The 21,422-nt window shown below is 50.7% G+C and overlaps 2 protein-coding genes across 3 annotated transcripts; one reads left to right on the top strand and one right to left on the bottom strand.

The window, feature by feature from the left end:
* Positions 1-3,624: 3,624 nt before the first annotated feature.
* On the top strand, positions 3,625-9,060 carry ankrd34a (ankyrin repeat domain 34A). The gene is made up of 2 exons (XM_028426009.1): positions 3,625-3,728; positions 6,548-9,060. Exon 2 carries the CDS (start codon positions 6,632-6,634, stop codon positions 8,222-8,224), a length of 1,593 nt encoding a protein of 530 aa, XP_028281810.1. The 5' UTR covers positions 3,625-3,728; positions 6,548-6,631; the 3' UTR covers positions 8,225-9,060.
* Positions 9,061-11,615: 2,555 nt separating this feature from the next.
* iqgap3 (IQ motif containing GTPase activating protein 3) lies at positions 11,616-21,131 on the bottom strand. 2 transcript variants are annotated; one of them, XM_028425824.1, is made up of 38 exons: positions 20,982-21,131; positions 20,519-20,606; positions 20,273-20,429; positions 20,111-20,188; positions 19,953-20,029; positions 19,633-19,700; positions 19,433-19,546; positions 19,182-19,360; positions 19,012-19,093; positions 18,771-18,934; positions 18,610-18,697; positions 18,369-18,532; positions 18,135-18,295; positions 17,943-18,058; positions 17,691-17,854; positions 17,521-17,611; positions 17,277-17,444; positions 17,055-17,197; positions 16,779-16,949; positions 16,614-16,697; positions 16,450-16,521; positions 16,283-16,352; positions 15,978-16,186; positions 15,741-15,893; positions 15,511-15,674; positions 15,197-15,421; positions 14,957-15,097; positions 14,801-14,885; positions 14,493-14,725; positions 14,281-14,413; positions 14,095-14,197; positions 13,890-14,025; positions 13,637-13,724; positions 13,331-13,543; positions 13,049-13,212; positions 12,810-12,935; positions 12,623-12,731; positions 11,616-12,538 (listed from the first exon to the last, which is right to left on the bottom strand). In XM_028425824.1, the coding sequence occupies exons 1-38, from the start codon at positions 21,007-21,009 to the stop codon at positions 12,425-12,427; spliced, it is 4,923 nt and encodes a 1,640-aa protein (XP_028281625.1). In that variant the 5' UTR covers positions 21,010-21,131; the 3' UTR covers positions 11,616-12,424. The 2 variants fall into 2 exon arrangements, with proteins under 2 accessions (XP_028281625.1, XP_028281626.1); XM_028425825.1 differs by having other exon boundaries at positions 13,890-14,022.
* Positions 21,132-21,422: the final 291 nt, after the last annotated feature.

The raw sequence follows: 21,422 nt of genomic DNA, 5'->3' as shown, positions 1-21,422 counted from the left end.
CCGCGGGTGCTGTGACCTCAGGATGAGCTCAGAAACACTGCTTAAACGTTCTTCCTCGTCTCCTCTGAAGTTCCTTTGACGTGGTCAAGCGTTAACGTCTCGATCGCTTCGACTCTTCAGCTGGAAACAACCAGCTGCTCCTGTTATGTCACTCCTGTCACTGCCAGGCGCTCCAACATCCAGCCGCCCCACAAACACACCACAGCTCCAAGTATGGATCCATCTGCCCCCCGTCTGATCCACTACAGACAGCTGCTACTCTGTGACGCTGACGTTTAAAACTTAAAGCAGTTTATCAGTGTGTGTGTGTGTGTGGCAGAGAGAGAGAGGACAGGAGAGGACAGGAGTACCGATCAATAATCAAACCAGTCCAGAACTCTGCCCCCTCTGAGGCCTGAATCAGTTTCCGGTCAGCTGGTCTCAGAGGACGTCAGTTCTAAATGGAGCCTGCAGGGCGGCTCCCAGGGGCCCCGCTGCAGCCAGCACAGACCTACTTCTGACTAACTAGAGCAGCAGAAACAGTGTTGTGTCCAAAACGGTCCCCTCCTGTCTTTAAATGTGTCGGCTGTTGTTCCTCTGAATGAGTAAAATGTCATATAACACTAGATTAAAACAGGTTGAATGATGTGATAGATACTGTCACAGCAGGTTAAATCACCCAGGATGCGTTCAGGTGCATCGCAGAAACAAAGTCTTATATGTCATTAAATCTGTTTTAATCTAGTGTTATATGACTTTACACATTCAGAGGAACAACAGCCGACACATTCTTTGAAGCAGTGGTGGAGAGGAGGTGGAGAGGAGAACCCCGACCCTGTCCTGCCTTCTGCACAAGCTTCAGGTTTTAACTTTCAAACACAACTTGCTGTAAATAATGTTTATACTGTTTCATTTTTACCGTTAGAGGTATATGTTTAGTTTGCTTGAGTGCCTGTGTTTTGCTGCTGCAAAAGCAAAATTCCCAGCATGGGATAAATAAAGAATCTATTCTATTCTATTCTATGAGCTACAGATGACACCAACTTCATCTGAAACTGAAATAAAACATGGAAGATACTCACAGAGACAAACGTGGCCATGCTGCTGCTGCTGCTGCGACTGCTGCTGCTGCTGCTGCTGCTGCTGCTGCTGGTGGTGGTGGTGGTGGTGGTGGTGGTGCAGCTGGTGCTGCTGCTGCAGACAGACCAGAGGCTCTAAAGTCCTCCGTCTGTACTCATCACATGTGATGTCATGGGGGGGGGGGGGGGGGCATACAATGATGTCATTATTTGGCACTTCCTGCAGAATGTAATCTGCACCCAGATTACAGATTAAACACACACACTGATGATAGACACACATGTGATCAGTGTGTGTAGGGACAATAATCACACTTGTGGACATATGGGGACCGTCCAGTGTCCGTCCTCTGAGGATGTCCTGAGAGTCTGACACACACCTGCAGCGTTCACTTTAACACTGACCTCACACTGAAAAGATATTGTCCTAGGCTAACATGTTTGACACACACACACACACACACACACCACAACCTGTCCTGTTTTCTTGAAAGTGTTGCTCTGACAGTCAGTTAGATAACAACTCACACAGTTATACAACCACAGCAAGCTGATGAACGAGGATTACTACTGTGTGTGTGTGTGTGTGTGTGAATTTAATGAATGTAGTTCAACAGGAAGCATATAAGAAGTCTATGTAGGCAGTTTGTAGTTGCAGCACTTCCTTGTTGAGAAAAGAAAAACCATTGCTGCAAAAAAGTATTTAATTTAATTTAATTTAATTTAATTTAATTTAATTTAATTTAATTTAATTTAATTTAATTTAATTTAATTTAATTATTGTATTTCATTTTATTAAACTTTATTTTATTGTATTAATTTTAATGTAATTTTATTTTAATGTATTCATATTGATTTCATTATATTTTATTTTAACCTGATGGTGGCGTATTTTTTGAAAATCGACAGAAGTAGAAGCAGCAAAACCTTCAGCTCTGATCACAGATGCTGTGTTGACGGGCAGAGGTCTCACTCCAACGACTCTTCACCGTGATATGAACAGAACCACACACTGACACACGCGGTCAGGACGGAGTGAGACCTCTGCTGTGAACACGATCTTTGTTGAAGACGATGATTTTTTATGTGTTTTTTTTATCCAGCAAAGAACAAACACGTGAACGCACCGGCACGTCATCCACTGAGTTCAACAGTGTAACTGTACTCTGATTACCACCTCTTGACTGAACACAGTTACTCAGATTGCATGTACTCCGTTACTCCCCACCCTGTGTACTCTGTTTACTTACATTGGGGCTCACAGTGAGGGCGTGGAGGAGGTGGAGCAGCTGACGGAGTTCATGTCAGCCCGGCAGAGATGGACGGCGTGCTAGCCCAGCCTAAAGGCGAGAGTAATGACGAGCAGGGTGGGCTCAGAGACGCCCCCTCCCGGAGCTGAGGAGGAAGTGCAGCATGTTTAACCAGCGCTCTCTGACCACGTCACATCAGCTGTTCTCTCTGAAGGACGTTCTCATGGTGACACGTTCACATGTCAGCGTCTGTCCTCCCGCTGCATCCCAGTGACTGCAGGTCACACATCAGACCTCCACCGCCCTGTGTGTGTGTGTGTGCCACCGTGGGAATGCTTCTGCAGGAATTCAGCACATCAGTTACCATAGAAACTGTGTTACCATAATAGAAACTGTGTGTGGTCCAGGTATTACTCATGTTATGAGGACATTCATTTATAGACACAGCCACAGTAAAAGGGGACGCTCTGTGTAGGAACGACAAACAAACAAACAAACAAACAGCAGGCATGTTGTAAGGTCAGGGTTCGGCTAGTTAAGGGTTAATTAACTGCTGGTTATGTGTTAACACACAGCATCTCTTTACATCTGGTGTGTGTGTGCAAACACAGGTAGACACCAACAACAGTCCTCTACACACATGCTAACTGCTACATGCTAGCTTTGGGGCTAACAGCCCCCCCCCCCTTACCCTGTGACATCACGTGTCGCCTGCCGTTCTCCACATGCAACAAGCTTCTCTGCTGTTTTATGGAATGCTCCATTCTGATTGGCCAATTGCAGCAGTCTGGTCCCTAAAGAACTGTAGAACTGACCGTTGCTATGGACACTGTCCTGGTTGCCGGGGAAGCTCACATCAATCTGCTGAAGAAATTATGTGAAATCAACATTTTGTGTAAGAGTATTGATTTTTAGGTGATATCCAATCAGCTGTCATTATTACACTGTGTGTATTTATATAACAATGAGCAGCTCTTCTACACGACCACTGGGGGGCGCCAGGCCATCATGTTATGAAACATAAACTTCAGACTGGCTGAACGCTTTAAAGTCCGTTTTTATTGGTTTATTTTTTGAAACGTTTTATAGACTTTATTTATATATAATAAATAACAAAAAACCCTGAATGTAACATAGGAACTCCCTGCAGCGTCTGATAAATATGATCAAACTGATAGGTTTATTGATCTTTATCCTTAGAATGCATAACTGTGCTGGGGGGGGCGCTGTCCGCAGGGCCGTGAATCTGCTCGCAGCGGCTCAGACTCAGGAGGAAGAGGAGGAGGAGGAGGAGGAGGAGGAGAAACGGGAGGAGGAGGAGGATGAGTGTCAGTGCGGCGGCTCCGTCAGTCAGTCAGTAAACAGTCGGTAATGGTCGGTCCGCTGATGAAGAGGAGGATGCTGCTGCTTCTGCTCTGCGGTAAGAACCAGAAAACGCTCATCATCATCATCATCATCATCATCATCGTCTTCCTCTCCTCCATCACTGCTGCGGTTCTCTCACTCCTCCATCATCCCTCCATCTTCATCACGGAGCCGGTGTGTGTGTGTGAGAGAGAGAGAGAGAGAGAGAGAGAGAGAGAGTGTGTGGTCTCCAGATGTTTGATGATGAAGGTGATGATGATGCAGAAACTCACCGTTTATCTAATCATCTGCATGTGTGTGTATGTGTGTGTGTGCGCGCGCGGTCAGACACGCACGCGCACCCCGCCGTTAACTTGGCAGCCGGTGTGTAAATATAGAACGCAGTGCGTCAGAGTGCGGAGTGACGTAGAAACGGTAAACCTGCGAGCCGCATTCCTGCACAGTCCACCTTCATCATCATCATCATCATCATGAGCAGACCGAAGCTCCGGCACTGTGACAGGTGACAACAGGGACACGTGACTGACAGGAGCACACAGGGTGATGAACTGAGGATTAATCAATAGAATCATTGATTGCTGATGTTTGATGGATTGTTGTTGTGGCTGTGAGGCGCTGCAGGATCACCACAGTACTTTAAACACCCAGAGATCAAGACTGCAGCAGCAGCCAGTCATCAATGTGCCTTATAAACAACAAACACAAACATGTTAGCACTTCCTGTCGCCTCAGTGTGTGTTGAATGTTAGCATGTTAGCTCTTCCTGTCCCTCAGTGTGTGTTGAATGTTAGCATGTTAGCACTTCCTGTCCCTCAGTGTGTGTGTTGAATGTTAGCATGTTAGCACTTCCTGTCCCTCAGTGTGTGTTGAATGTTAGCATGTTAGCTCTTCCTGTCCCCTCAGTGTGTGTGTTGAATGTTAGCATGTTAGCTCTTCCTGTCCCCTCAGTGTGTGTGTTGAATGTTAGCATGTTAGCACTTCCTGTCCCTCAGTGTGTGTTGAATGTTAGCATGTTAGCACTTCCTGTCCCTCAGTGTGTGTTGAATGTTAGCATGTTAGCACTTCCTGTCCCTCAGTGTGTGTTGAATGTTAGCATGTTAGCTCTTCCTTTTCCATCGGTATGTGTTGTTGTTGGTCAGATGTGTGAAATCAGGTCTGTGGTTAACAGGAGCTCAGCAGGTTTTTATTCTACCACACAAACACACAGTGAATCCACTGATGACTGTTTACTGTCTGAACAAAGGCTACATGCTAACAAGTGGCTAAATGGGACTACAGACGAGGTCATTAAAGATCATTCAGGTGTTTGTGCTGTAGAAGAGGTCAGAGCGGTGAACCTGGTGGTGCTGATGGTGTAGTCATGTGACGGTGCTGCAGCTGGTTTATAGCTTAGCATTAGCTTTTAGCTTCTGGTGATCATGTTTAGGCTTCAAACATCATAAAGTGAAGATGATCCTGCTGAACTACAGCTGTGAGGATCATAATCTTTATTTATTTACTGTAATAATAATAAAAATGGTAAATCTGGAGATGCTAACTCCCTGAAGCTCCCCTGCCATTTCTGATGTAAAGTTGGACATTTTAACATGGAGATCTGTGGGTACTGAGTCTGATCTGAAGCCTCTAGTGGACACTGCAGCAACTACAGTTTAATTTCTCAGGCCAGGAGGTGGCCGTGAATTAAAATGAATAAAAATGTGATATCTGTCCATTTAAAGGATCATTTTGAGTTAAAGAATTTAAGAAACGCTCAGGTTTGTGTGCAGCATCCATCACAGGTGGGAGGAGCATGTGAGGGTTTCATTCTTCAACAGTTTTACTACAAACTGAGACTTTATTATAAGAAGTGGACTGGAAGGGGCGGGGCTTTGGCACCTATAGGAATTCCCAACTCTTTCCTTCTATGCTTCTATGCAGGAAACGTGTAATGAATAAATATTTCAGACCCACACACATCACAGATGCCTCACAGCAGGAGCCATTCAGCGTGTTTGTTATTCCCTCCGAGCTGCTCGCCGTGGCGACCGCTCAGCCCGCGCTCGTCTTCAGGGTGTAATCACCATTGCTGCAGTTTGATCTGTTGATTCTGAGACAAACGGGTCCAAAGTGCAGCTCCCCCCCCCCCCCCCCCCCACACACACACACACACACACTGAGCGTGTCTGCCGTCATTCAGCGGGATAATGACCGCCCATAATCACCTGTGTGTGTGTGTGTAGGGACACAGCTCTGACCAAACATAAATGGACAGTTTAACAAAGACAAACCATTGACTGTACAGATGGATGACGCAGTTCCACCTCCACCCGTTGTACAAAAGTGAGACCAAAATAGACCAGAAGACGCCATCTTGGAACCAGAGCCTGTGCAGCAGAGGGGGAAGGTTAAAGCTGCCTGAGCACAGATCAGACAGATAAAGAAAGCTAACAAGTCATAAACCATCTCTGCTAAACACTGATGTGAGGAGTACTTTTAGTTTTCAGTTCTAACATGGAGGGGGCGGGGTTTATGACCTATACTACAGCCAGCCAGCAGGGGGCGAGCCAGATGTTCTGGTCTCACTTTTGGGGAACTGTCATGTCGTCCATCTTCATACAGTCAATATGTAAAACATATACGGCAGATGCTACAGATTAGCTTTGATGCTAACACAGAGATAAAACACATTAGCTACACTAACCTACTTGTTAGCATGTTAGCTGATGTTAGCTGTGCTATTGTTCACTGCCCCTTTTCTTTAAAACCAGACATGCGCCCCCTGTGGCCACATGTGGTATTTACAGAGAGCTGGTCTGGTCTGGTCATGGTCTGACACCATGGCGGCAGTGGAGTGTTTGTGTTACATGTACTCACCTCACTGTGTTTCTCCTGCAGGTCATGTGAATTCTTGTGGAGGATGGCCCGTCAACATTAAGCCAGCTTCCAGTGGGCAGGAGGTCTGAGGAGAGGCGAGGGATCATGGGAGATGGAGGACCCCTGCAGACTGAGGGGAACGCCCTCCTCAAAGCCGTCTTCCAGGGGAAGCTGAGGCTGACCCGCCTGCTGCTGGAGGGCGGTGCCTACATCAACGAGGGGAATGAGCGCGGAGAGACGCCCATCTCCGCCGCCTGCCTGGCGAGCTACGACGACCCGCAGACCCGGCAGAGGATGGTGAGGTACCTGCTTGAGAAAGGCGCCGACCCAAACATCCCAGACAAAAGTGGCCGGACGGCGCTGATGCACGCCTGTGCTGAGCAGGCGGGAAAGGAGGTGGTCTCACTGCTGCTGGAGAACGGAGCTGACCCCAGCCTCAAAGACTATTCTGGTTCCTCCGCCCTTGTGCACGCCATCAACAAGGGGGACCGCGACACGCTGCAGGTGCTGCTGGATGCCTGCAAGGCCAAAGGCAAGGAGGTGATCATCATCACCACTGACACGTCTCCGTCAGGCACTAAGAAGACCAAACAGTACCTCAACTCACCCCCCTCCCCGGGCATCGTGGACAAACTGTCCCCAGCCTGCATGTCTCCCTCTGAGGTCGAGATCGGCACCGCCTCACCCGCAGGAGACAGGAGCAAAGACGAGGAGGGGATCTTCAGCTTTGCACTGACCTCAGCGTTACCTTTACCTTCAGCTCGTCCTCCAGGGGAGAAAAGGCCGCCGCCTCGTAAGCTGCTGAAGAGGCTGAACTCAGAGCCCTGGGGGCTAGTGGCGCCTTCGGTGCTGAGCGGGGTGTCCCAGGACCGGGTGGATGGAGGTCTGGAGGAGGAGGGTAGCTGTGACCTGAGCAGGGCAATCACTGAGATGAACGGCCTGTCCATCGCAGAACCGGTCAGACCACTGTTGTCACGACGACACAGCATTGAGACCCATGACCCCTGTTCACCAAAACTCATCGATCGATCCTGCTCTGAGGACTGCGCAGCCCTGTCGGGTCCATCCTGGGCTGAGAAAGTCCAGCAGCACCAGATCCTGTACCGCAGGAATACAGCTCCGGAGTCCCAGGAGAATGCAGGGGCAGTGGCAGCACGGGCCTTGGCCCACCCAAAATTGACACGGATGGAGCACTATGAGTCTGACACCCACCTCTGCCCTGAGTCTATCCCAGGGTCACCAGATTCTGGACGGGTGTCTGTGGAGCGGAGGCGGTACAACGCCTCCCCGCTGTCCCTGGTAACCAGCTCATCAAGGGAATCTCTGGAGAACATCCCCAACTCCGTGTCCCCCATCACCATGCGCCGCCGTCCCCCAGGTCTCCTGGAGCGTCGGGGCTCTGGGACCCTGCTGCTGGACCACATCTCTCACACCAGACCTGGCTTTCTGCCTCCGCTCAACATCAACCCCCAAAGACCCATCCCTGACATCCGGGCCAATGGCAAGCCCACCTCCCCTAACCACTCTGGACACAAGATCCTGGTGCCGGTGGCCCCGGCTTCACCTAAACGAGGCCCAGACTTCAAGATGAAGAAGAAGCTCATGCGGAGACACTCGATGCAGACGGAGCAGATGAAGCAGCTCTCCACCTTCCAAGAGATCTTGGCTGAGAAGGTCATCGAGTCCAATGGCGATTGATGACAAGGGACAAGCCAGCAAAGCATGATGGGTAGCTGCAAAGAGACTTACTGTGAAGCTCCAAATCAACACTGGTTAACTCACAATAAAACGTTTGGTTTTTAAGGAGAGCTGCGCCAACAAACATCTTTTGGTCCAATGTGAATGTAAATCAATAAACAACAAGCTGTGACGACCTGCTAATAAAACGCTAACAAAACAGACAGACTTTATGAGGGCGCCACCTGTTGGCCAAAAAGGGGAACAGCAAAAAAAAGAAATTAATTATATTTAATTTATGATATTTATTTCCTGTTAAATTATTTCTGTGGCTGCTACAAGTGCAAAAATCTGCAGTTCCTCTAGTGACCAGCAGAGGCAGGGTTCAAGAGTGAGTAAATCCCCACAGCCCTCCAAATCCAAATCCACGGGAGAAAAACACATTTACAGCCGGACCCAACGTCCCCTTATATCATGTGACCCACCAGTTGAAACCAGTGTGGGCGGAGCTCCCCTCCGTTTAGGCGCAGCTCCCCTCCGTGTGGGCGGAGCTCCCCTCCATGTGGGCACAGCTCCCCTCCGTGTGGGCGCAGCTCCCCTCAGTGTGGGCAAAGCTCCCCTCCGTGTGGGCGCAGCTCTCCTCGGTGTGGGCGGAGCTCCCCTCAGTGTGGGCGGAGCTCCCCTCTGTGTGGGCGGAGCTCCCCTGCTTCATCCTGTCTCCGCCCTCTCTCTGATGGACCACAGGACGTTTTTCATATCTGACCCTCGCTTCAGGCAGAGACTGATAAATTGTTGATGTTTACAGAAGCAGAATTTGCACCGAGATCGTTTTTACCCCCCCGCCCCCGGGTCACAGACCCCCCCCTCATGGTGTTCTGAGTGAAGCTCCCGCCGCTGTGCTGTATCCTCGATGATCGCTGGTGTTCCTGTGACGGCCTCACGTGTTCCTCTCAGCTGATATTTTGTGTTGACATGTTTGTTGTTTTTGAGATTCCAAAGAAGTCGGACCATTCGAACCAAATCGTGCTGAACCTGCAGGGGGCGCCAGGGGGGCAGAAACACTGGTCACATGGTTATCAATCTGAATGTTTCTAATCACATGATTATCAATAAAGGAATGACAAAATGGCTGCCAGTCACTGTAATCTGATTACACATCAGTTCTTTCAGTAAACGCACGTTGACCTTCTTCCTCCTCTTCATCATGTTCTTCCCCTTCTGTGTTTCCTGGAGTGATCTGTTGATCTGATAGTGATTTAACGTTAAATATTAATTTTGATGAATGAAAAATCAAAGAGCCCCTCGGGTCACGGTGCGGTCAGAGCTGGACAGGTTTGTTTGCTTTGGGCTGTGAGTTAATCAGAAGCTGTTTCTGAGCACCTGAAGCAGGAAGCTTGGTTTTTCTGGGACGAACTTCCGTCTCAGAAACATGCAGCAGGAATCCACCGACGGTGATTCCTTTATTAACCGAGAGCTCAGGTCTGAAGCAGCGTCTGCCCTCAGCTCGCCTCAGACATGTCAGCATCCTCGGCTGTAGCCGACCCGGCGGGCGGCGTGTTCGTGGTCACACATGTGATCCCAGCACCTGCTGCTCCTCACAGCCAGCCAGAGGACGCCCTGTTCAGAGGACGATGGCCACAGGTCCTCGCGGTGAGACCCACACACACACAGACAGACACACACAGACAGACGCACACACACAGACAGACACACACAGACAGAGAGACACAGACACAGAGACAGACACACACACACACACAGACAGACAGACAGACACACACACACAGAGAGACACACACAGACACAGAGACAGACAGACACACACAGACACACACACACAGACAGACAGACACACACACACACAGAGACACACACAGACACAGACACACAGACACACACACACACACACACACAGACACAGACAGACACACAGACACAGACAGACACACACACACACAGAGACACACACAGACACACAGACACAGACAGACACACACACACAGAGACACACACACACACACAGACACAGACAGACACACACACACAGACACACACAGACACACAGAGCTCAGACTGGTCCACAGACTCTGTGCAGTGAGGCTCTGTGTGTGTTCTGCTCCACAGACGCTGCAGATCGTGTCCGGCCTCATGCTCCTTCTCTTTGGAGTCATGATGTTTCCGTGTTATGAGATGAGGAGCATCTTCGTCTGGCAGGCCGTGTTTGTGAGTCCACTGAGACACCCCAGTCCTCTGTCCTCCGTGGTAGAATGCCGAGTCTTTGGCTTCTCACGCTGACTCTGTTTCTCTGCAGCTCGTGTCCGGCAGATCTCTGGTGGTGGCTGCTTAGAAGCATTCGAAGCGCTCGCTGGTCTGTGACTCGTCACTGTGCTGAGGTCCAGGCGGCTGCTCCAGGTGTCTGACCTGACCTGTCTCTGCTCCGCAGGTGAAAGTGGCTCTGGGCTTCAGTGTTGTTGCTGCAGGTGTTTCAGCCACTGCCACCGTCATCTACCTCATGGAGGTTCTTCTTTGGACTCATGAGAGAACACGTTGTTGGTCACCTTCCTATTACATCGAAGGATGGGTGAGTCATAATAAAGACACTTTGTCCTCGTCTCTTTTCTCTGACCACGCTGACATCACTGCACACTACACGCCCTCCTTTCAGGTCAACAGTGGAGGAAACTCTATAGCTCTGTTAGTCGCCTCCTTCCTGGGGTTGGTCTTCTCCATCTGTTTGTCTGCATTTGGTACCAAAGCTCTCCATCATGGCCCAGATCAGGTGAGTCCACCTGCAGCCGCCGACCCCCCCCCCCCACCCACCCCCCTCCCAGTGTAACCCTCATCTGCTGTTTCTGTAGCCACCCCTCGTCCTGACCAACCAGGCACCTCAACCAGCCTCAGAGACCGCGTCCCAGGCCCCGCCCCCTTCAAACAACAACAACTATGAGGTGGGCTAATAAAAGTCATGTGACCACATCTGAAGAGGGCCCCTGTTCTAGTCTGTGTTGTTGTTCACAGACACTGAAGCCTCAGGAGTACGACACCACCATCGCCATCCGAGCTGCACACGTCCAGAACCAGCAGAACCTGGAGCTCATCAATAGAACTTAGACTTCTGACCTGATTTTAAAAAGTTTTTTATTTTGTTGAATGTGAATTATTTTAGCTGCACAGATTTATTTTGCTGTTGTTTGTGTTCTACTTATAGGTGGAGCGTTAAATGAGTCAATAATGAAGTCTGTCCAGGCTTCACGAGCTCAATGTTCGGTTCGGTTTTACTTATTGATCATTGATTTCACAATGTGTGAAACTCACCTCTGAGCTCTCCTGCTGCCCGTCACAGTCTGTGGTCGGTTCTGGTCGGCCATGTTTGTTTTCTCAGAATAAAAGAAAATGTGAGGATTCGGTGACTTAAAACATTTATTTGGAAAAAGTTTCTTTTTTAATTTCCCTTCAGACATCAACATAGAAAAGAGACAGAAAATATTTACAGTTATTGATCAGTCAGCAGAGGCTGATCAGTCGTGTTTCAGAACTCAGTCGGTGGGACCAATAAGACTGGTTCTGTAACAAAAGTCCCGCTTCCAGGTCTACAAAGGCCTGTAAGCACCAACCTTCAGTTGAGTGTGGTTTTGTTTTAGGCCTCAGGCGCTTTGCTTGGGTAGAAAAACACTGGAGTGAGGTCGGAGTACAGACGTAGTGAGAACAAACAAAGACGTGCGTGCGGTGAAGACGTCCCTCTCTGAGTTTAAAAACAACGTAAAGGACAAACCACATTTTTGACAATGCAGAGATAGGACTAAAAAAGAGGTCTCACTCCATTTACAGATTAGGACGTAAACATGGATAACGTAGTGACATTAAACAAAGATATGTGCATGCAAGCATCCCTTTTTACTGGAGTGTGGGCTCGTCCTGTCAGACCCCCACAGAGGAGACGCCTCGTTCTGTTACACTTAGTGCTATAGATATGCAATAAAGAGTTTGGAACAGATGTCCCACTCAGATGATTAAATGAGATATAAAGTAGATCACCTTTAGAGGTGCAGAGATAGGAGTGTTAGGATGCTCCACTCAGATATAAAATAAAGCTTTGTTTAAAGTGATTATTTAGCTGTAAAATGTGACCAGAGACAGGAGTGTTAGAAAATGTGCGTGTAAATATGGATGACATACTGAGGTGCACGCAGATAGGAGTGAGAGGTAAGAGCGTCACTTTGTTCATTTCTTGAAGAACTTCTTGTTGAGGAGGAAGATGAGCAGATTAACGTTGACCTTTGCCTTATCGAACATCTTCATCACTGCCACGCCCTCATACTGCAGCTGCAGCAGGTCCTGGGACACACACACACACACACACTGGTCTGTACCTGCTGCTGCACTGCTGCTGAGTATGTGTGTCTGGACTTTAGTTCATACCTGATATTTAAGCAGGAATTCTTCCATCTCCACTCCGAGGAACCGAGCTTTGACGCTGAAGCTTCCTCTCTCCGGTCCAGAAATGATGTCAAAGACGACGTTCCTAAACCTGAAGGAGTAAAGAAAAAGTTTGGAATAACGCTCAGTGACGGCAGAACTCATGTCTTCTCTGTGTCTGTGTCCTCACTGGGTGGACGGCAGGTCCTCGATCTCCAACAGAACTCCTTTCTCCTGCAGGCGGGCGGCCGTGTAGCTCAGAGCAGGAGGCTTCTTCTTCCCTTTGCTGTCTGATGCCTTCTTATTGGAAGATTTACTGCAACACAAACCAATCACAGCGAGTGTATGACGGGCTGCAGCAGCGGGGCATCCAGTATGCTAAGCTAACCCTGAGCATACTGACGTGATGTCAGATCTGTGTGCGCTTACGTGCTGGTGGTCAGGTTGTCCAGACAGGAAGTGATGTAATGTCTGTAGTAGTCCACCTGTTCACTGTGGAAGCTGCTCTTCACCTGCAGGCTGTCAAGAGTCTGACGGAGCTTCAGAAGCTCCGCCCCTCGCCGCTGACGGTGCAGGCGCTGCTGGCGGATGTCCTGCGGTGGGGACAGATTTACAGTCACGCTGTCTGTTTTGTAGAACTTCCCGTCTGCTCTGTTCCACCAATAAATGAAAATCTCTGAGAAACCATTTGATGACATCATGCTGCATCACCTTAGCGATCATCTGCAGGATCTGGTTCTCACTCCGAGGCGGTTTCAGAACACCGAGCCCCTCCAGGCGGCGAAGGCTCCTCAAGATCTTCCCCTTCTTCTCCTCCAGGCGCAGGTTGCCATTAGCAACCAGCGACTGGTTCCTCTTCATCTTCTCGGGTGTTCGTGCGTCCTGCCGGGCCCGGCGTTGCATCAGCCAATCATGACACACTTCCTGTTCAAAGAGTTCATGCATGAGGTTAAAGATCACAGCAGCTTTTAATCTGTCCACCTCACAAGTGTGTGTGTGTGTGTGTGTGTGTGTTACCTGGTCAGCTGAGGGTGTTGTTCTCAGGATGTCACTCAGAGAGTCACCTGCCTGGGTCCTGATGACATCGATGATCAGCTGCTTAGTGCTGAAACAAACAAATAAAATGCTAAGCTACAGGAGCATCGTAGACCAAAGTTCAACACCACATACCCACCAACGCTGTATTTGGTAGCAAATCCAGATATGTCCAACAGGAGAAGCGGCTACAGGCTAGTCTACCTTAGAATGTGATGCAACCGTGCTAATGTACCTGAGCAGCAGTCCTCTGGCGTCGGGTTTGTCATCGGAGTCGCTGAAGATGTCGAACTTGTTGGTGAGGGTCAGAGAAACTTCCATCTTACTGCCCTGAGTGCTGCTGAGCTCTGATCCTGGATCCTGGACCTCTCCTGAAGAACAGAACTCACTCAATAACACTATCAGTGCTTTAGTTTATTTAGAAGAGTCAGGTGTAGTACCGCTGAGCTCCTGCAGGGAGGGAACTTGTCCGAGGTCTTTTAGGATCAGCCTAAGGGGGTCTGACTGGTCCGGACACAAAACCTCCTGATGTTCCAACAACAGCTGCAGAGACAGAGAGAGACAATGAGACTGCAGGTCCAGACCCTGTCCACGTGCCGGCTCAGGTCCAGGCTGTGGTTTCTGACCTTGTGTGTGTTCATCAGCTCGCTGACAGAGATGTAGATGACGGGTCTGTTGACGATCAGCAGCTCTGAGAACTCGTCCATGCTGAATCTCTCCTCTGGTTCAGGGACGTCGCAGACGGACTGCAGGAACCTCCTAACGAACAAAGAACTGTCATAGGAGCCTCCTCCGGTCACATGGTGATGGTTAAACATGCAGAGGTCAGAGGTCAGACCTGAACTTGCTGTGTGTCTGGCTGATGTACTGGTTCAGGGCTCTGATGTGGTACCCGTCTCCATGGAAGTGTTTGTTGGCGGCTCCGTGCTGCAGCATGCGGGCGATGGAGCCCAGGATGTGGCGCTGCTCCGGCTGCAGGACAGAACCAGCGGCACGATCAACCACATCAAACCCGTCAGGAGCCACGATGGCGGGGTTCATGTAGCGGTAGTAGACCAGATTACCGACGATCTGCAGGGACAGGACAACGGGACCTTGTCACAGAGAGCTGGTGGTTTGGGTGAAGCCAGCACAGCCTCTGCCTACCTTGTAAAGCTCGTCCTCGCTGGCTTCTGGGAACTTGTCCTTCAGGGTGTCTCTGAGCACCTTTGCTGTGTAACGTAAACCGTACCTGCAAACACAGGAGGGAAGCGCGGTCAGCAGGTGGCGGTAGGTGTGGTTCATGGACAGGTGGAGACTTACGGCAGCTTCTGGAGGTTGGAGGTGATGGCTTTGAGGACTCGGCCCGTCAGGTTCTTCAGGCTGATGATGGCGATGTCGATGCGTCTCTGAACCTCAGGGTGAGACAGAGCGACCTCAGGGGACACCTCGTAGGGCAGAGAGCTGCAGACGGACAGGGGGGACAGACAGGTGGATCACTCAGAGACCTGCAGTGGAGCAGGGTGGAGGGGTGGCTCTGAAGTGCTGTTAGTCTGTTCAGACCTCTTGTGTCCGGTCTGCGTCTCAGTCTGGTTGATCCAGGACTTGTAGACGTCCACTGGGTCGGTCCTGATGCTGAGGGTCCGGTCCAGTAGAACGTCCTGCAGAGCTGGTCCCAGCACCTCTCTCAGTGCATTTTGACCGCGGGCATGGCGGTAAAAGTTCACCAACATCTTAATGACGGTGGGGTTCCCGGTGACCACGTCTCGAGGCTGCTCCACCTTCAGCCTGACACCAACACAGAAAGACAGGGTGATGTCAGAGTACACACACAGGCGGGGAGTGACATCACAGCACGCGGTCACATGGTGCAACACCTGATCTCGTATCGGAGCGCCTCGGTGAACAGCTGCAGCAGCAGGAAGGCCTCCCTGCGGTCGGAGCCGTAGTTAAACAGACTGAACACCAACATCTCCATGAAGGAGGTGGAGCGGCTCTGCGGCATCAGGAAGATCAGCTGAGCCAGGTACAGAGGCTGCGTCTGAAACACACGCAGCGTTAGAACTCACCCGAGCTGCCGGGTCCGGGGCTGTGGTGCGGGTCTCACCTGCAGCAGGTAGAACAGGTGCTGATAGGCCTCCAGCCTCTCCCTCCTCTCTCTGCTCAGAGCCTTCAGGCCTTTGCTCCTCTCCACGTCCATCATGTCCGACAGCTGCTCCTTGTTCTTCTTCGTCAGCTTCTTACAATGAGACACCACTTCCTGTTCGAACGCACGGGTCCGTTAAGGCTAACGAGGCGGGCTGCAGCTGCTGAGCAGCTTTCTGTGGAGATGTTTGGTCCTCACCTGCAGCGTGGCTTTGTTGCGGACCAGCAGGCCGATTTTCAGGTCCATGAGGTCCAGGTCGGCCTCCAGCTGTCGGTTGAAGCGGATGTTCCTCACCACCTCCTCCCTCAGACGCAGAAGCTCCGCCTCCTCTCTGATGTCACCATCACCCAGGTCCAGCAGGTGAACGAACTTCCTGACCACAGAGAGGGGGGGCGAGTCCGAGTGCACTGACACAAGTGAGAGGGAGGGGCTTATTAGTGACCTTCACTGTCAGAACGGTGACGCTGCAGTCCGTCCGATCAGAGGCTCAGCCGTGAACTTACCCAGCATCCTGTACTCCTCTCGAGCTCTGTTGGCCCTGAAGAAGGCCTGGATCTTTACCACAGCGCCCACCTGTGGACACAGTTACTGGATCATGTGTTCTGTTTGGACATTAAGCATGTCCATCCCTTCTAACATTCAGATTTTGAACAGGAACAGCTGGACTCACATTACGTCTGAAGAACCTGAGTCGAGCTCGGTACTTTCTCCTCACCAGCCACATCTTCACAAACGCCTGGATCTGCTCACACAAACGTAAATGATGGAAAACCTGCAGATTAGTGAGCTCAAACAGGACGAGCGGCACAATCGCGTTTTTCGGTTTGTCGTTACCTTGACCGCCGCTCTCCAGTTCATGTAAAGAAACTGCAGGCGCTGCTGGTACGCCCTCTGCTGGACAAACTTCCTCCAGTGAGACTGAACACAAACACAGAGGTCAGGCTGCTGAACACAGCAGGGGATCAGGATCAGGATCCATTTCTCTGACTCCGGCCTCACCTGGATGATGATGACAGCAGGTGTCTGACTGATCAGGTAACGCCTTCGAGCCTCCAGCTGCTGTCTGACCAGGAAGCCTCGACAGCGAGCCTGCAGGCAAACGATGAGGGCTTGGCTGCTCTGCCAGAGGGCGCTGCGACTGTACGAGGCTGAAACGCTGCTGACCACTTCCTGCAGGGGGCGACATTTCACCAGAGGACGGCGTTATTTGTTTTCATTAACACAGAAATAACGAGGACCTCGCCGGAACTCTGCGGTGTCCCTCAGGTGTCTCACCTGTATTTCTTGCTGATCGATGAACACGCTGTTGTGAACGAACCCGTTGGGTCTCTCCCAGCATCCCTCCAGCCGATTCAGGTGAAAGAAATAAAAGGATCCGTCCTGCAGCCGGACTCGAACCCACGGACTCCTGTTGTCTCCTGAACACAAACACAGTGAGTCAGCTGGTGTTGTTTTGCTGAGCCGGACCACCTGTACGTGTGTGTGTGTGTGTGTGACCTGTGTTTTTCCTGTCTGCAATCAGAGCCCTCAGTTCTCTTTGATAGTCTTCAGCACAGTCTGATAACACTCCCTGCAGCGCCACCTCTGGCAGCCTGAGAACCCGCAGAGTCTGGCTCGCTCGGTTCTCCTTCACAGCCTGGTTCACTGCTGCCACAGACAGACACACTGACAGACAGACAGACGGGTCCATGAACAGCTTTACTCTCTGCTCCGCCTAACGTTAACACAGCCTTTGACTCACTCTTCAGAGCCTTCTGACTCTGCTGATTGGCTGTCCTCACTGCTTCCTGGATATCAGCCAACCACACCTCAGCTCCTGGGTCTCTGCTTACCTGGTTGGAGAGTAGGAGGACATGTAACACCGAGTTTAAACCCCAGGTGGTCCCTCCCTCCAGCCTGGTGCACAGTTACCTGAGCTCTGAGCTGCCTGACTCTGCTCAGCACCGCCAGGTACCTGCAGGCGTTCGCAGGTAAAACCTCGTCCACCCCACAGGAGGGCAGCAGCAGGGCAGACAGCAGCTTCTGGACGTCTCCTCTCATCACAGCTTCGTTTATAAGACTGATGGCGACGAGCTCTGAGGGTGGGAGAGACAGGAAGACACGCTGTGTTTGTGTACTGGGGAAGAATGTCCGCTGTCGTCCTGCGACGTGTCGTTTACATACGCTGGTGTTCGTCCTGCACTGAGCTGTTCACAGAGCTGACCCCTTCCTGCAGCTGGTTCCAGGTCAGCAGGTCTCTGCCCACCTGCTGCTTCACGCCAACCAGACACTCGAAGTATCTGCAGAGCATCGACATGTCATCAATGTCAGTATTACCTAGCATGAATCATCTTTGTGCGCGACCTCGTTGCTCACCTGTCCAGCAGAGCAGGGTCGATGTCAGAGAGTCCTGCAGACGGACTGACCAGAGAGGAGCTGAACCGCTGAAGGTTTCTCACCTCCACGGCCTGATTGATGAGTGCGACAGCTGACAGCATCTCCACAGCAACAAACAGCTCCTCCTGCAACAGCTCCCCCTGCAGGACAAAGTTAACACTTGACGCATCAGGCGACCCGGACAGGAAGTAGCTGTCAGTCAGGTGTGGGTACCTGTGCCGTCTGTCTCTGCAGCTGCTGCAGCTCTCTGTGGTAAAGTGCCGCAGCCGAGGGGAACACCTCAGGCAGCTGGAGGTCAGGGGTCATCAGACAGCTGACCGTGTGTCTGGGGTCATTGCCGTGCAGTGACGCGTTGACACTCTGCACCGCCAGGTCCACTGAAACACACACATGGTTTGTTGGCCGACGGGAGGTGTGAACTTTTTGGGTCAAGTGGAGAGAGGAAGTGACTCACTGTTCCTGCTTCTCTGAGCTTCCTGGTTGGCGACGGTGACGGCATCCTGCAACTCACCAGGCTCCAGAGGATCAACAGAACCCTGCTCCTGAGGTCAGAGGACACAGAGAGGTCAGAGGTCAGGTTGAGTTCACACAGTCAGTAAACCTGTGCTTCTGTACCATAGCCTTCTGCTGGCGGTCTGCCAACAGCTGGTCCAGGTACCAGGGGCCGTTATCAGTACGGAGACCCCTGAGGGCCAAACATGGCAGCTGCAGTGCTGAGAGTAGAGAGAGTTCATCTGCAGCATCCAGAGCTTCATCCACCCGCTCCACTGCTGATCGAACTGGCAGACAGAGATCACAGGCATCAAGGAATCAGCAATTAAATATAAGGGGAGGCATCAGACGGCTGTTCGCTCACCATTGACGAGCTTGATGTGTTCCTGGATCTCCTTCTGGGTCAGATACTCTTCATACATGTCTTTCTCCTCCGAACCTCCACGCTGACACACAAACACACACAAACGTTGAAAACAAGGACACACAACAGCCAGAGCGTCTTTTGAATCCAATCACAGCTCAGACTCTCACCCTGCCTGCCGCGTGCTTTGCCTTCCTCCTCCGAGCCTGCTGCAGCATCTCCTGGTAGGTGCTCATCAGCGCCTCCTGCAGGTCAGTGAGGAGGGCAGCGGGGTTCCTCAGAGCAGCAGCCGTCACTTTCACGTCTCCTCTGTCCACCGCCTCATTGATGGCTACCACCGCTGCATGAACTGATGGAAGAGGACGCAGGGTTAATCACACACCAGTGAGCTCGCAGCCGATCACATCGTCTCTCTCTCTACCTGCAGCTTCATCCACAGACAGCTCATTGGCCAGGATTCCTCCAATCTTACTGAAAGCAGGCATCTGGATGCCATATTTATCCAGCTCCAGCTTCATATTGTTGATCTCCTCATCTGAAGATGCAGTCACAGGTTAAAAAGAAAGGTCCAAAGAAAGGTCCAAAAAATGTTACCTGAGGAGACGCTGTGTGAGAGTGTACCTGTGAACTTGACCTTTCCATAGAGGTCATGGATCTGAGGAGCCAAACCCAGTCTGTACAGATAGAGGCTGCAGACAACAGGTGAACAGTGAGACAGGTGAGACAGATGACAGGTCAGAGGACAGACAGCTGACAGGTCAGAGGACAGACAGCTGACAGGTCAGAGGACAGACAGGTGACAGGTCAGAGGACAGACAGGTGACAGGTCAGAGGACAGACAGGTGACAGGTCAGAGGACAGACAGGTCAGAGGACAGACAGCTGACAGGTCAGAGGACAGACAGCTGACAGGTCAGAGGACAGACAGCTGACAGTCTGTACCTGAGAGCGTGGATGCAGTAAACAGCCCTCGGCATGTTCTTCTTGTCGTACACATCCGTAGTTTCAGGATGGAAGATCTGTGAATGAAGACAAGTGATCACTGTTGAAAGGAACTGATCAGATGATCAATACTCAAATCATCCAGTGTCTTCACTAACCGCTGGCAGTCCCAGGGTTGTCATGGCGTTCCTCCAGTGGTTGATGTTGTCAGTGTGACGGAACTGAAGACCCACAGCCTGAACAGATCAGTACAAACAGCTGATTACCGACACTGGTCAGAGGGCCGTGGCTAAAAGCACGGGACTGGTGCGTCACGTGACCTTGTATCGAAGCTGCTCCGGGTCGTAGATCTTCTTCAGAGGGACAGCGTTCGGGCTGAAGCGATGACCCAGTTTGGCAAGAATGACGCCGTTCCTCAGCGCCTCCTCCAGCTCAGTGGGGGCAGGAAGCTCCTCTCCGAGACACGCCTCCATCCACCTGAACAGGAAGACACATGCAGGTCAGAAAGAAGCTCCGCCCTCAGACGCACTGATCCACCTGATCAGGAAGTGGTTCTGCTCACTGACCTCTTGGCCTCCTCCAGCCTGCACAGATACTGATAGGCCACGTTCTGGATCCTCTGTTCATCCATCTGCTCAGCTGTCAGACGCTCATCTGCACAGCACACAGCATGAAGCCAAGGCTTTATTCATTAATGACCTTTCAGTAATAATAAGAAGATCAGCATGTACGAGGAAAACAAATACACAGATGACATTAGAGACTATAGATTGGTTCTTCTGTAAAGTGATCAGTCCTCCTGTTTGTTGGCAGCTAATGTGGCCTGTTACCAAAATAACACAGGGTTAAACAGGAAGCTAAGCAAAAACATTCATATCAGAGCGCAGACAGAAACGGCTGTTTACAGGAATTTAAACGTGTTGTAAAGTCTCAGATTTATTCCCTTTCGGATTCTAAGTAAACACGTTATCAGCAGGAAGCGTGTGTTCCACTAGTTATATCGAACAAACAGGAATGTGTCGGACTTACAGCGACTCTGAGCAGCTGAATCCGCCATGTTGGCCTTCAGCTGCGGGTCTCTTTCCCACCTCGGTGAATAAAAACTTCTCTAAAGTCTCCGCAGGTTGAATTCAGGCTGAAGTCGCTCGGAGTTTCATCCAAACTGACCGCTGCTCTCAACTGTTTCCTGTCTGAAAGTTTGAAAGCTCCCGCCGCTCTCTGATTGGCCGAACCTTCAGCCGCTTCTCCTATTGGCTAGTGTGTCGTCGCGTTGGATTGTGGTCTATGAAGTTCCCGTCCTTAAAACACTATAAAGCTTTTTAAATGCATAACACATTATACATAGGGAATTATATTCATAATCCAAACTGTCTGATAAAAGTTTAAATAAAATAAAATAAAATTTTAAATATATATTCTTTTTTTAACATCCGTGGTTGCTTCCTGGTTGCCATAGCAACCTAGCCAACC

This window comes from Parambassis ranga, chromosome 16 (genome assembly GCF_900634625.1).
Source record: "Parambassis ranga chromosome 16, fParRan2.1, whole genome shotgun sequence".
In the NCBI taxonomy this organism is placed as follows: domain Eukaryota; kingdom Metazoa; phylum Chordata; class Actinopteri; family Ambassidae; genus Parambassis; species Parambassis ranga.
Note: the sequence above shows the minus strand (reverse complement) of the source record. Positions and strands in the feature narration are given on the sequence as shown.

What these genes read in the sequence shown, in the direction of transcription:
- ankrd34a (XM_028426009.1), top strand. Translation starts at nt 6,632, where the DNA reads ATGGGAGATGGAGGACCCCTGCAGACTGAGGGGAACGCCCTCCTCAAA.
- iqgap3 (XM_028425824.1), bottom strand. Translation starts at nt 21,009, where the DNA reads ATGGCGGATTCAGCTGCTCAGAGTCGCT. An exon ending in CAAAGCACGCGGCAGGCAGG is followed by an intron (nt 19,094 to 19,181) that starts GTGAGAGTCTGA and finishes TTTGTGTGTCAG; the next exon opens with CGTGGAGGTTCGGAGGAGAA. An exon ending in AATTCCTGCTTAAATATCAG is followed by an intron (nt 12,539 to 12,622) that starts GTATGAACTAAA and finishes TGTGTGTCCCAG; the next exon opens with GACCTGCTGCAGCTGCAGTA.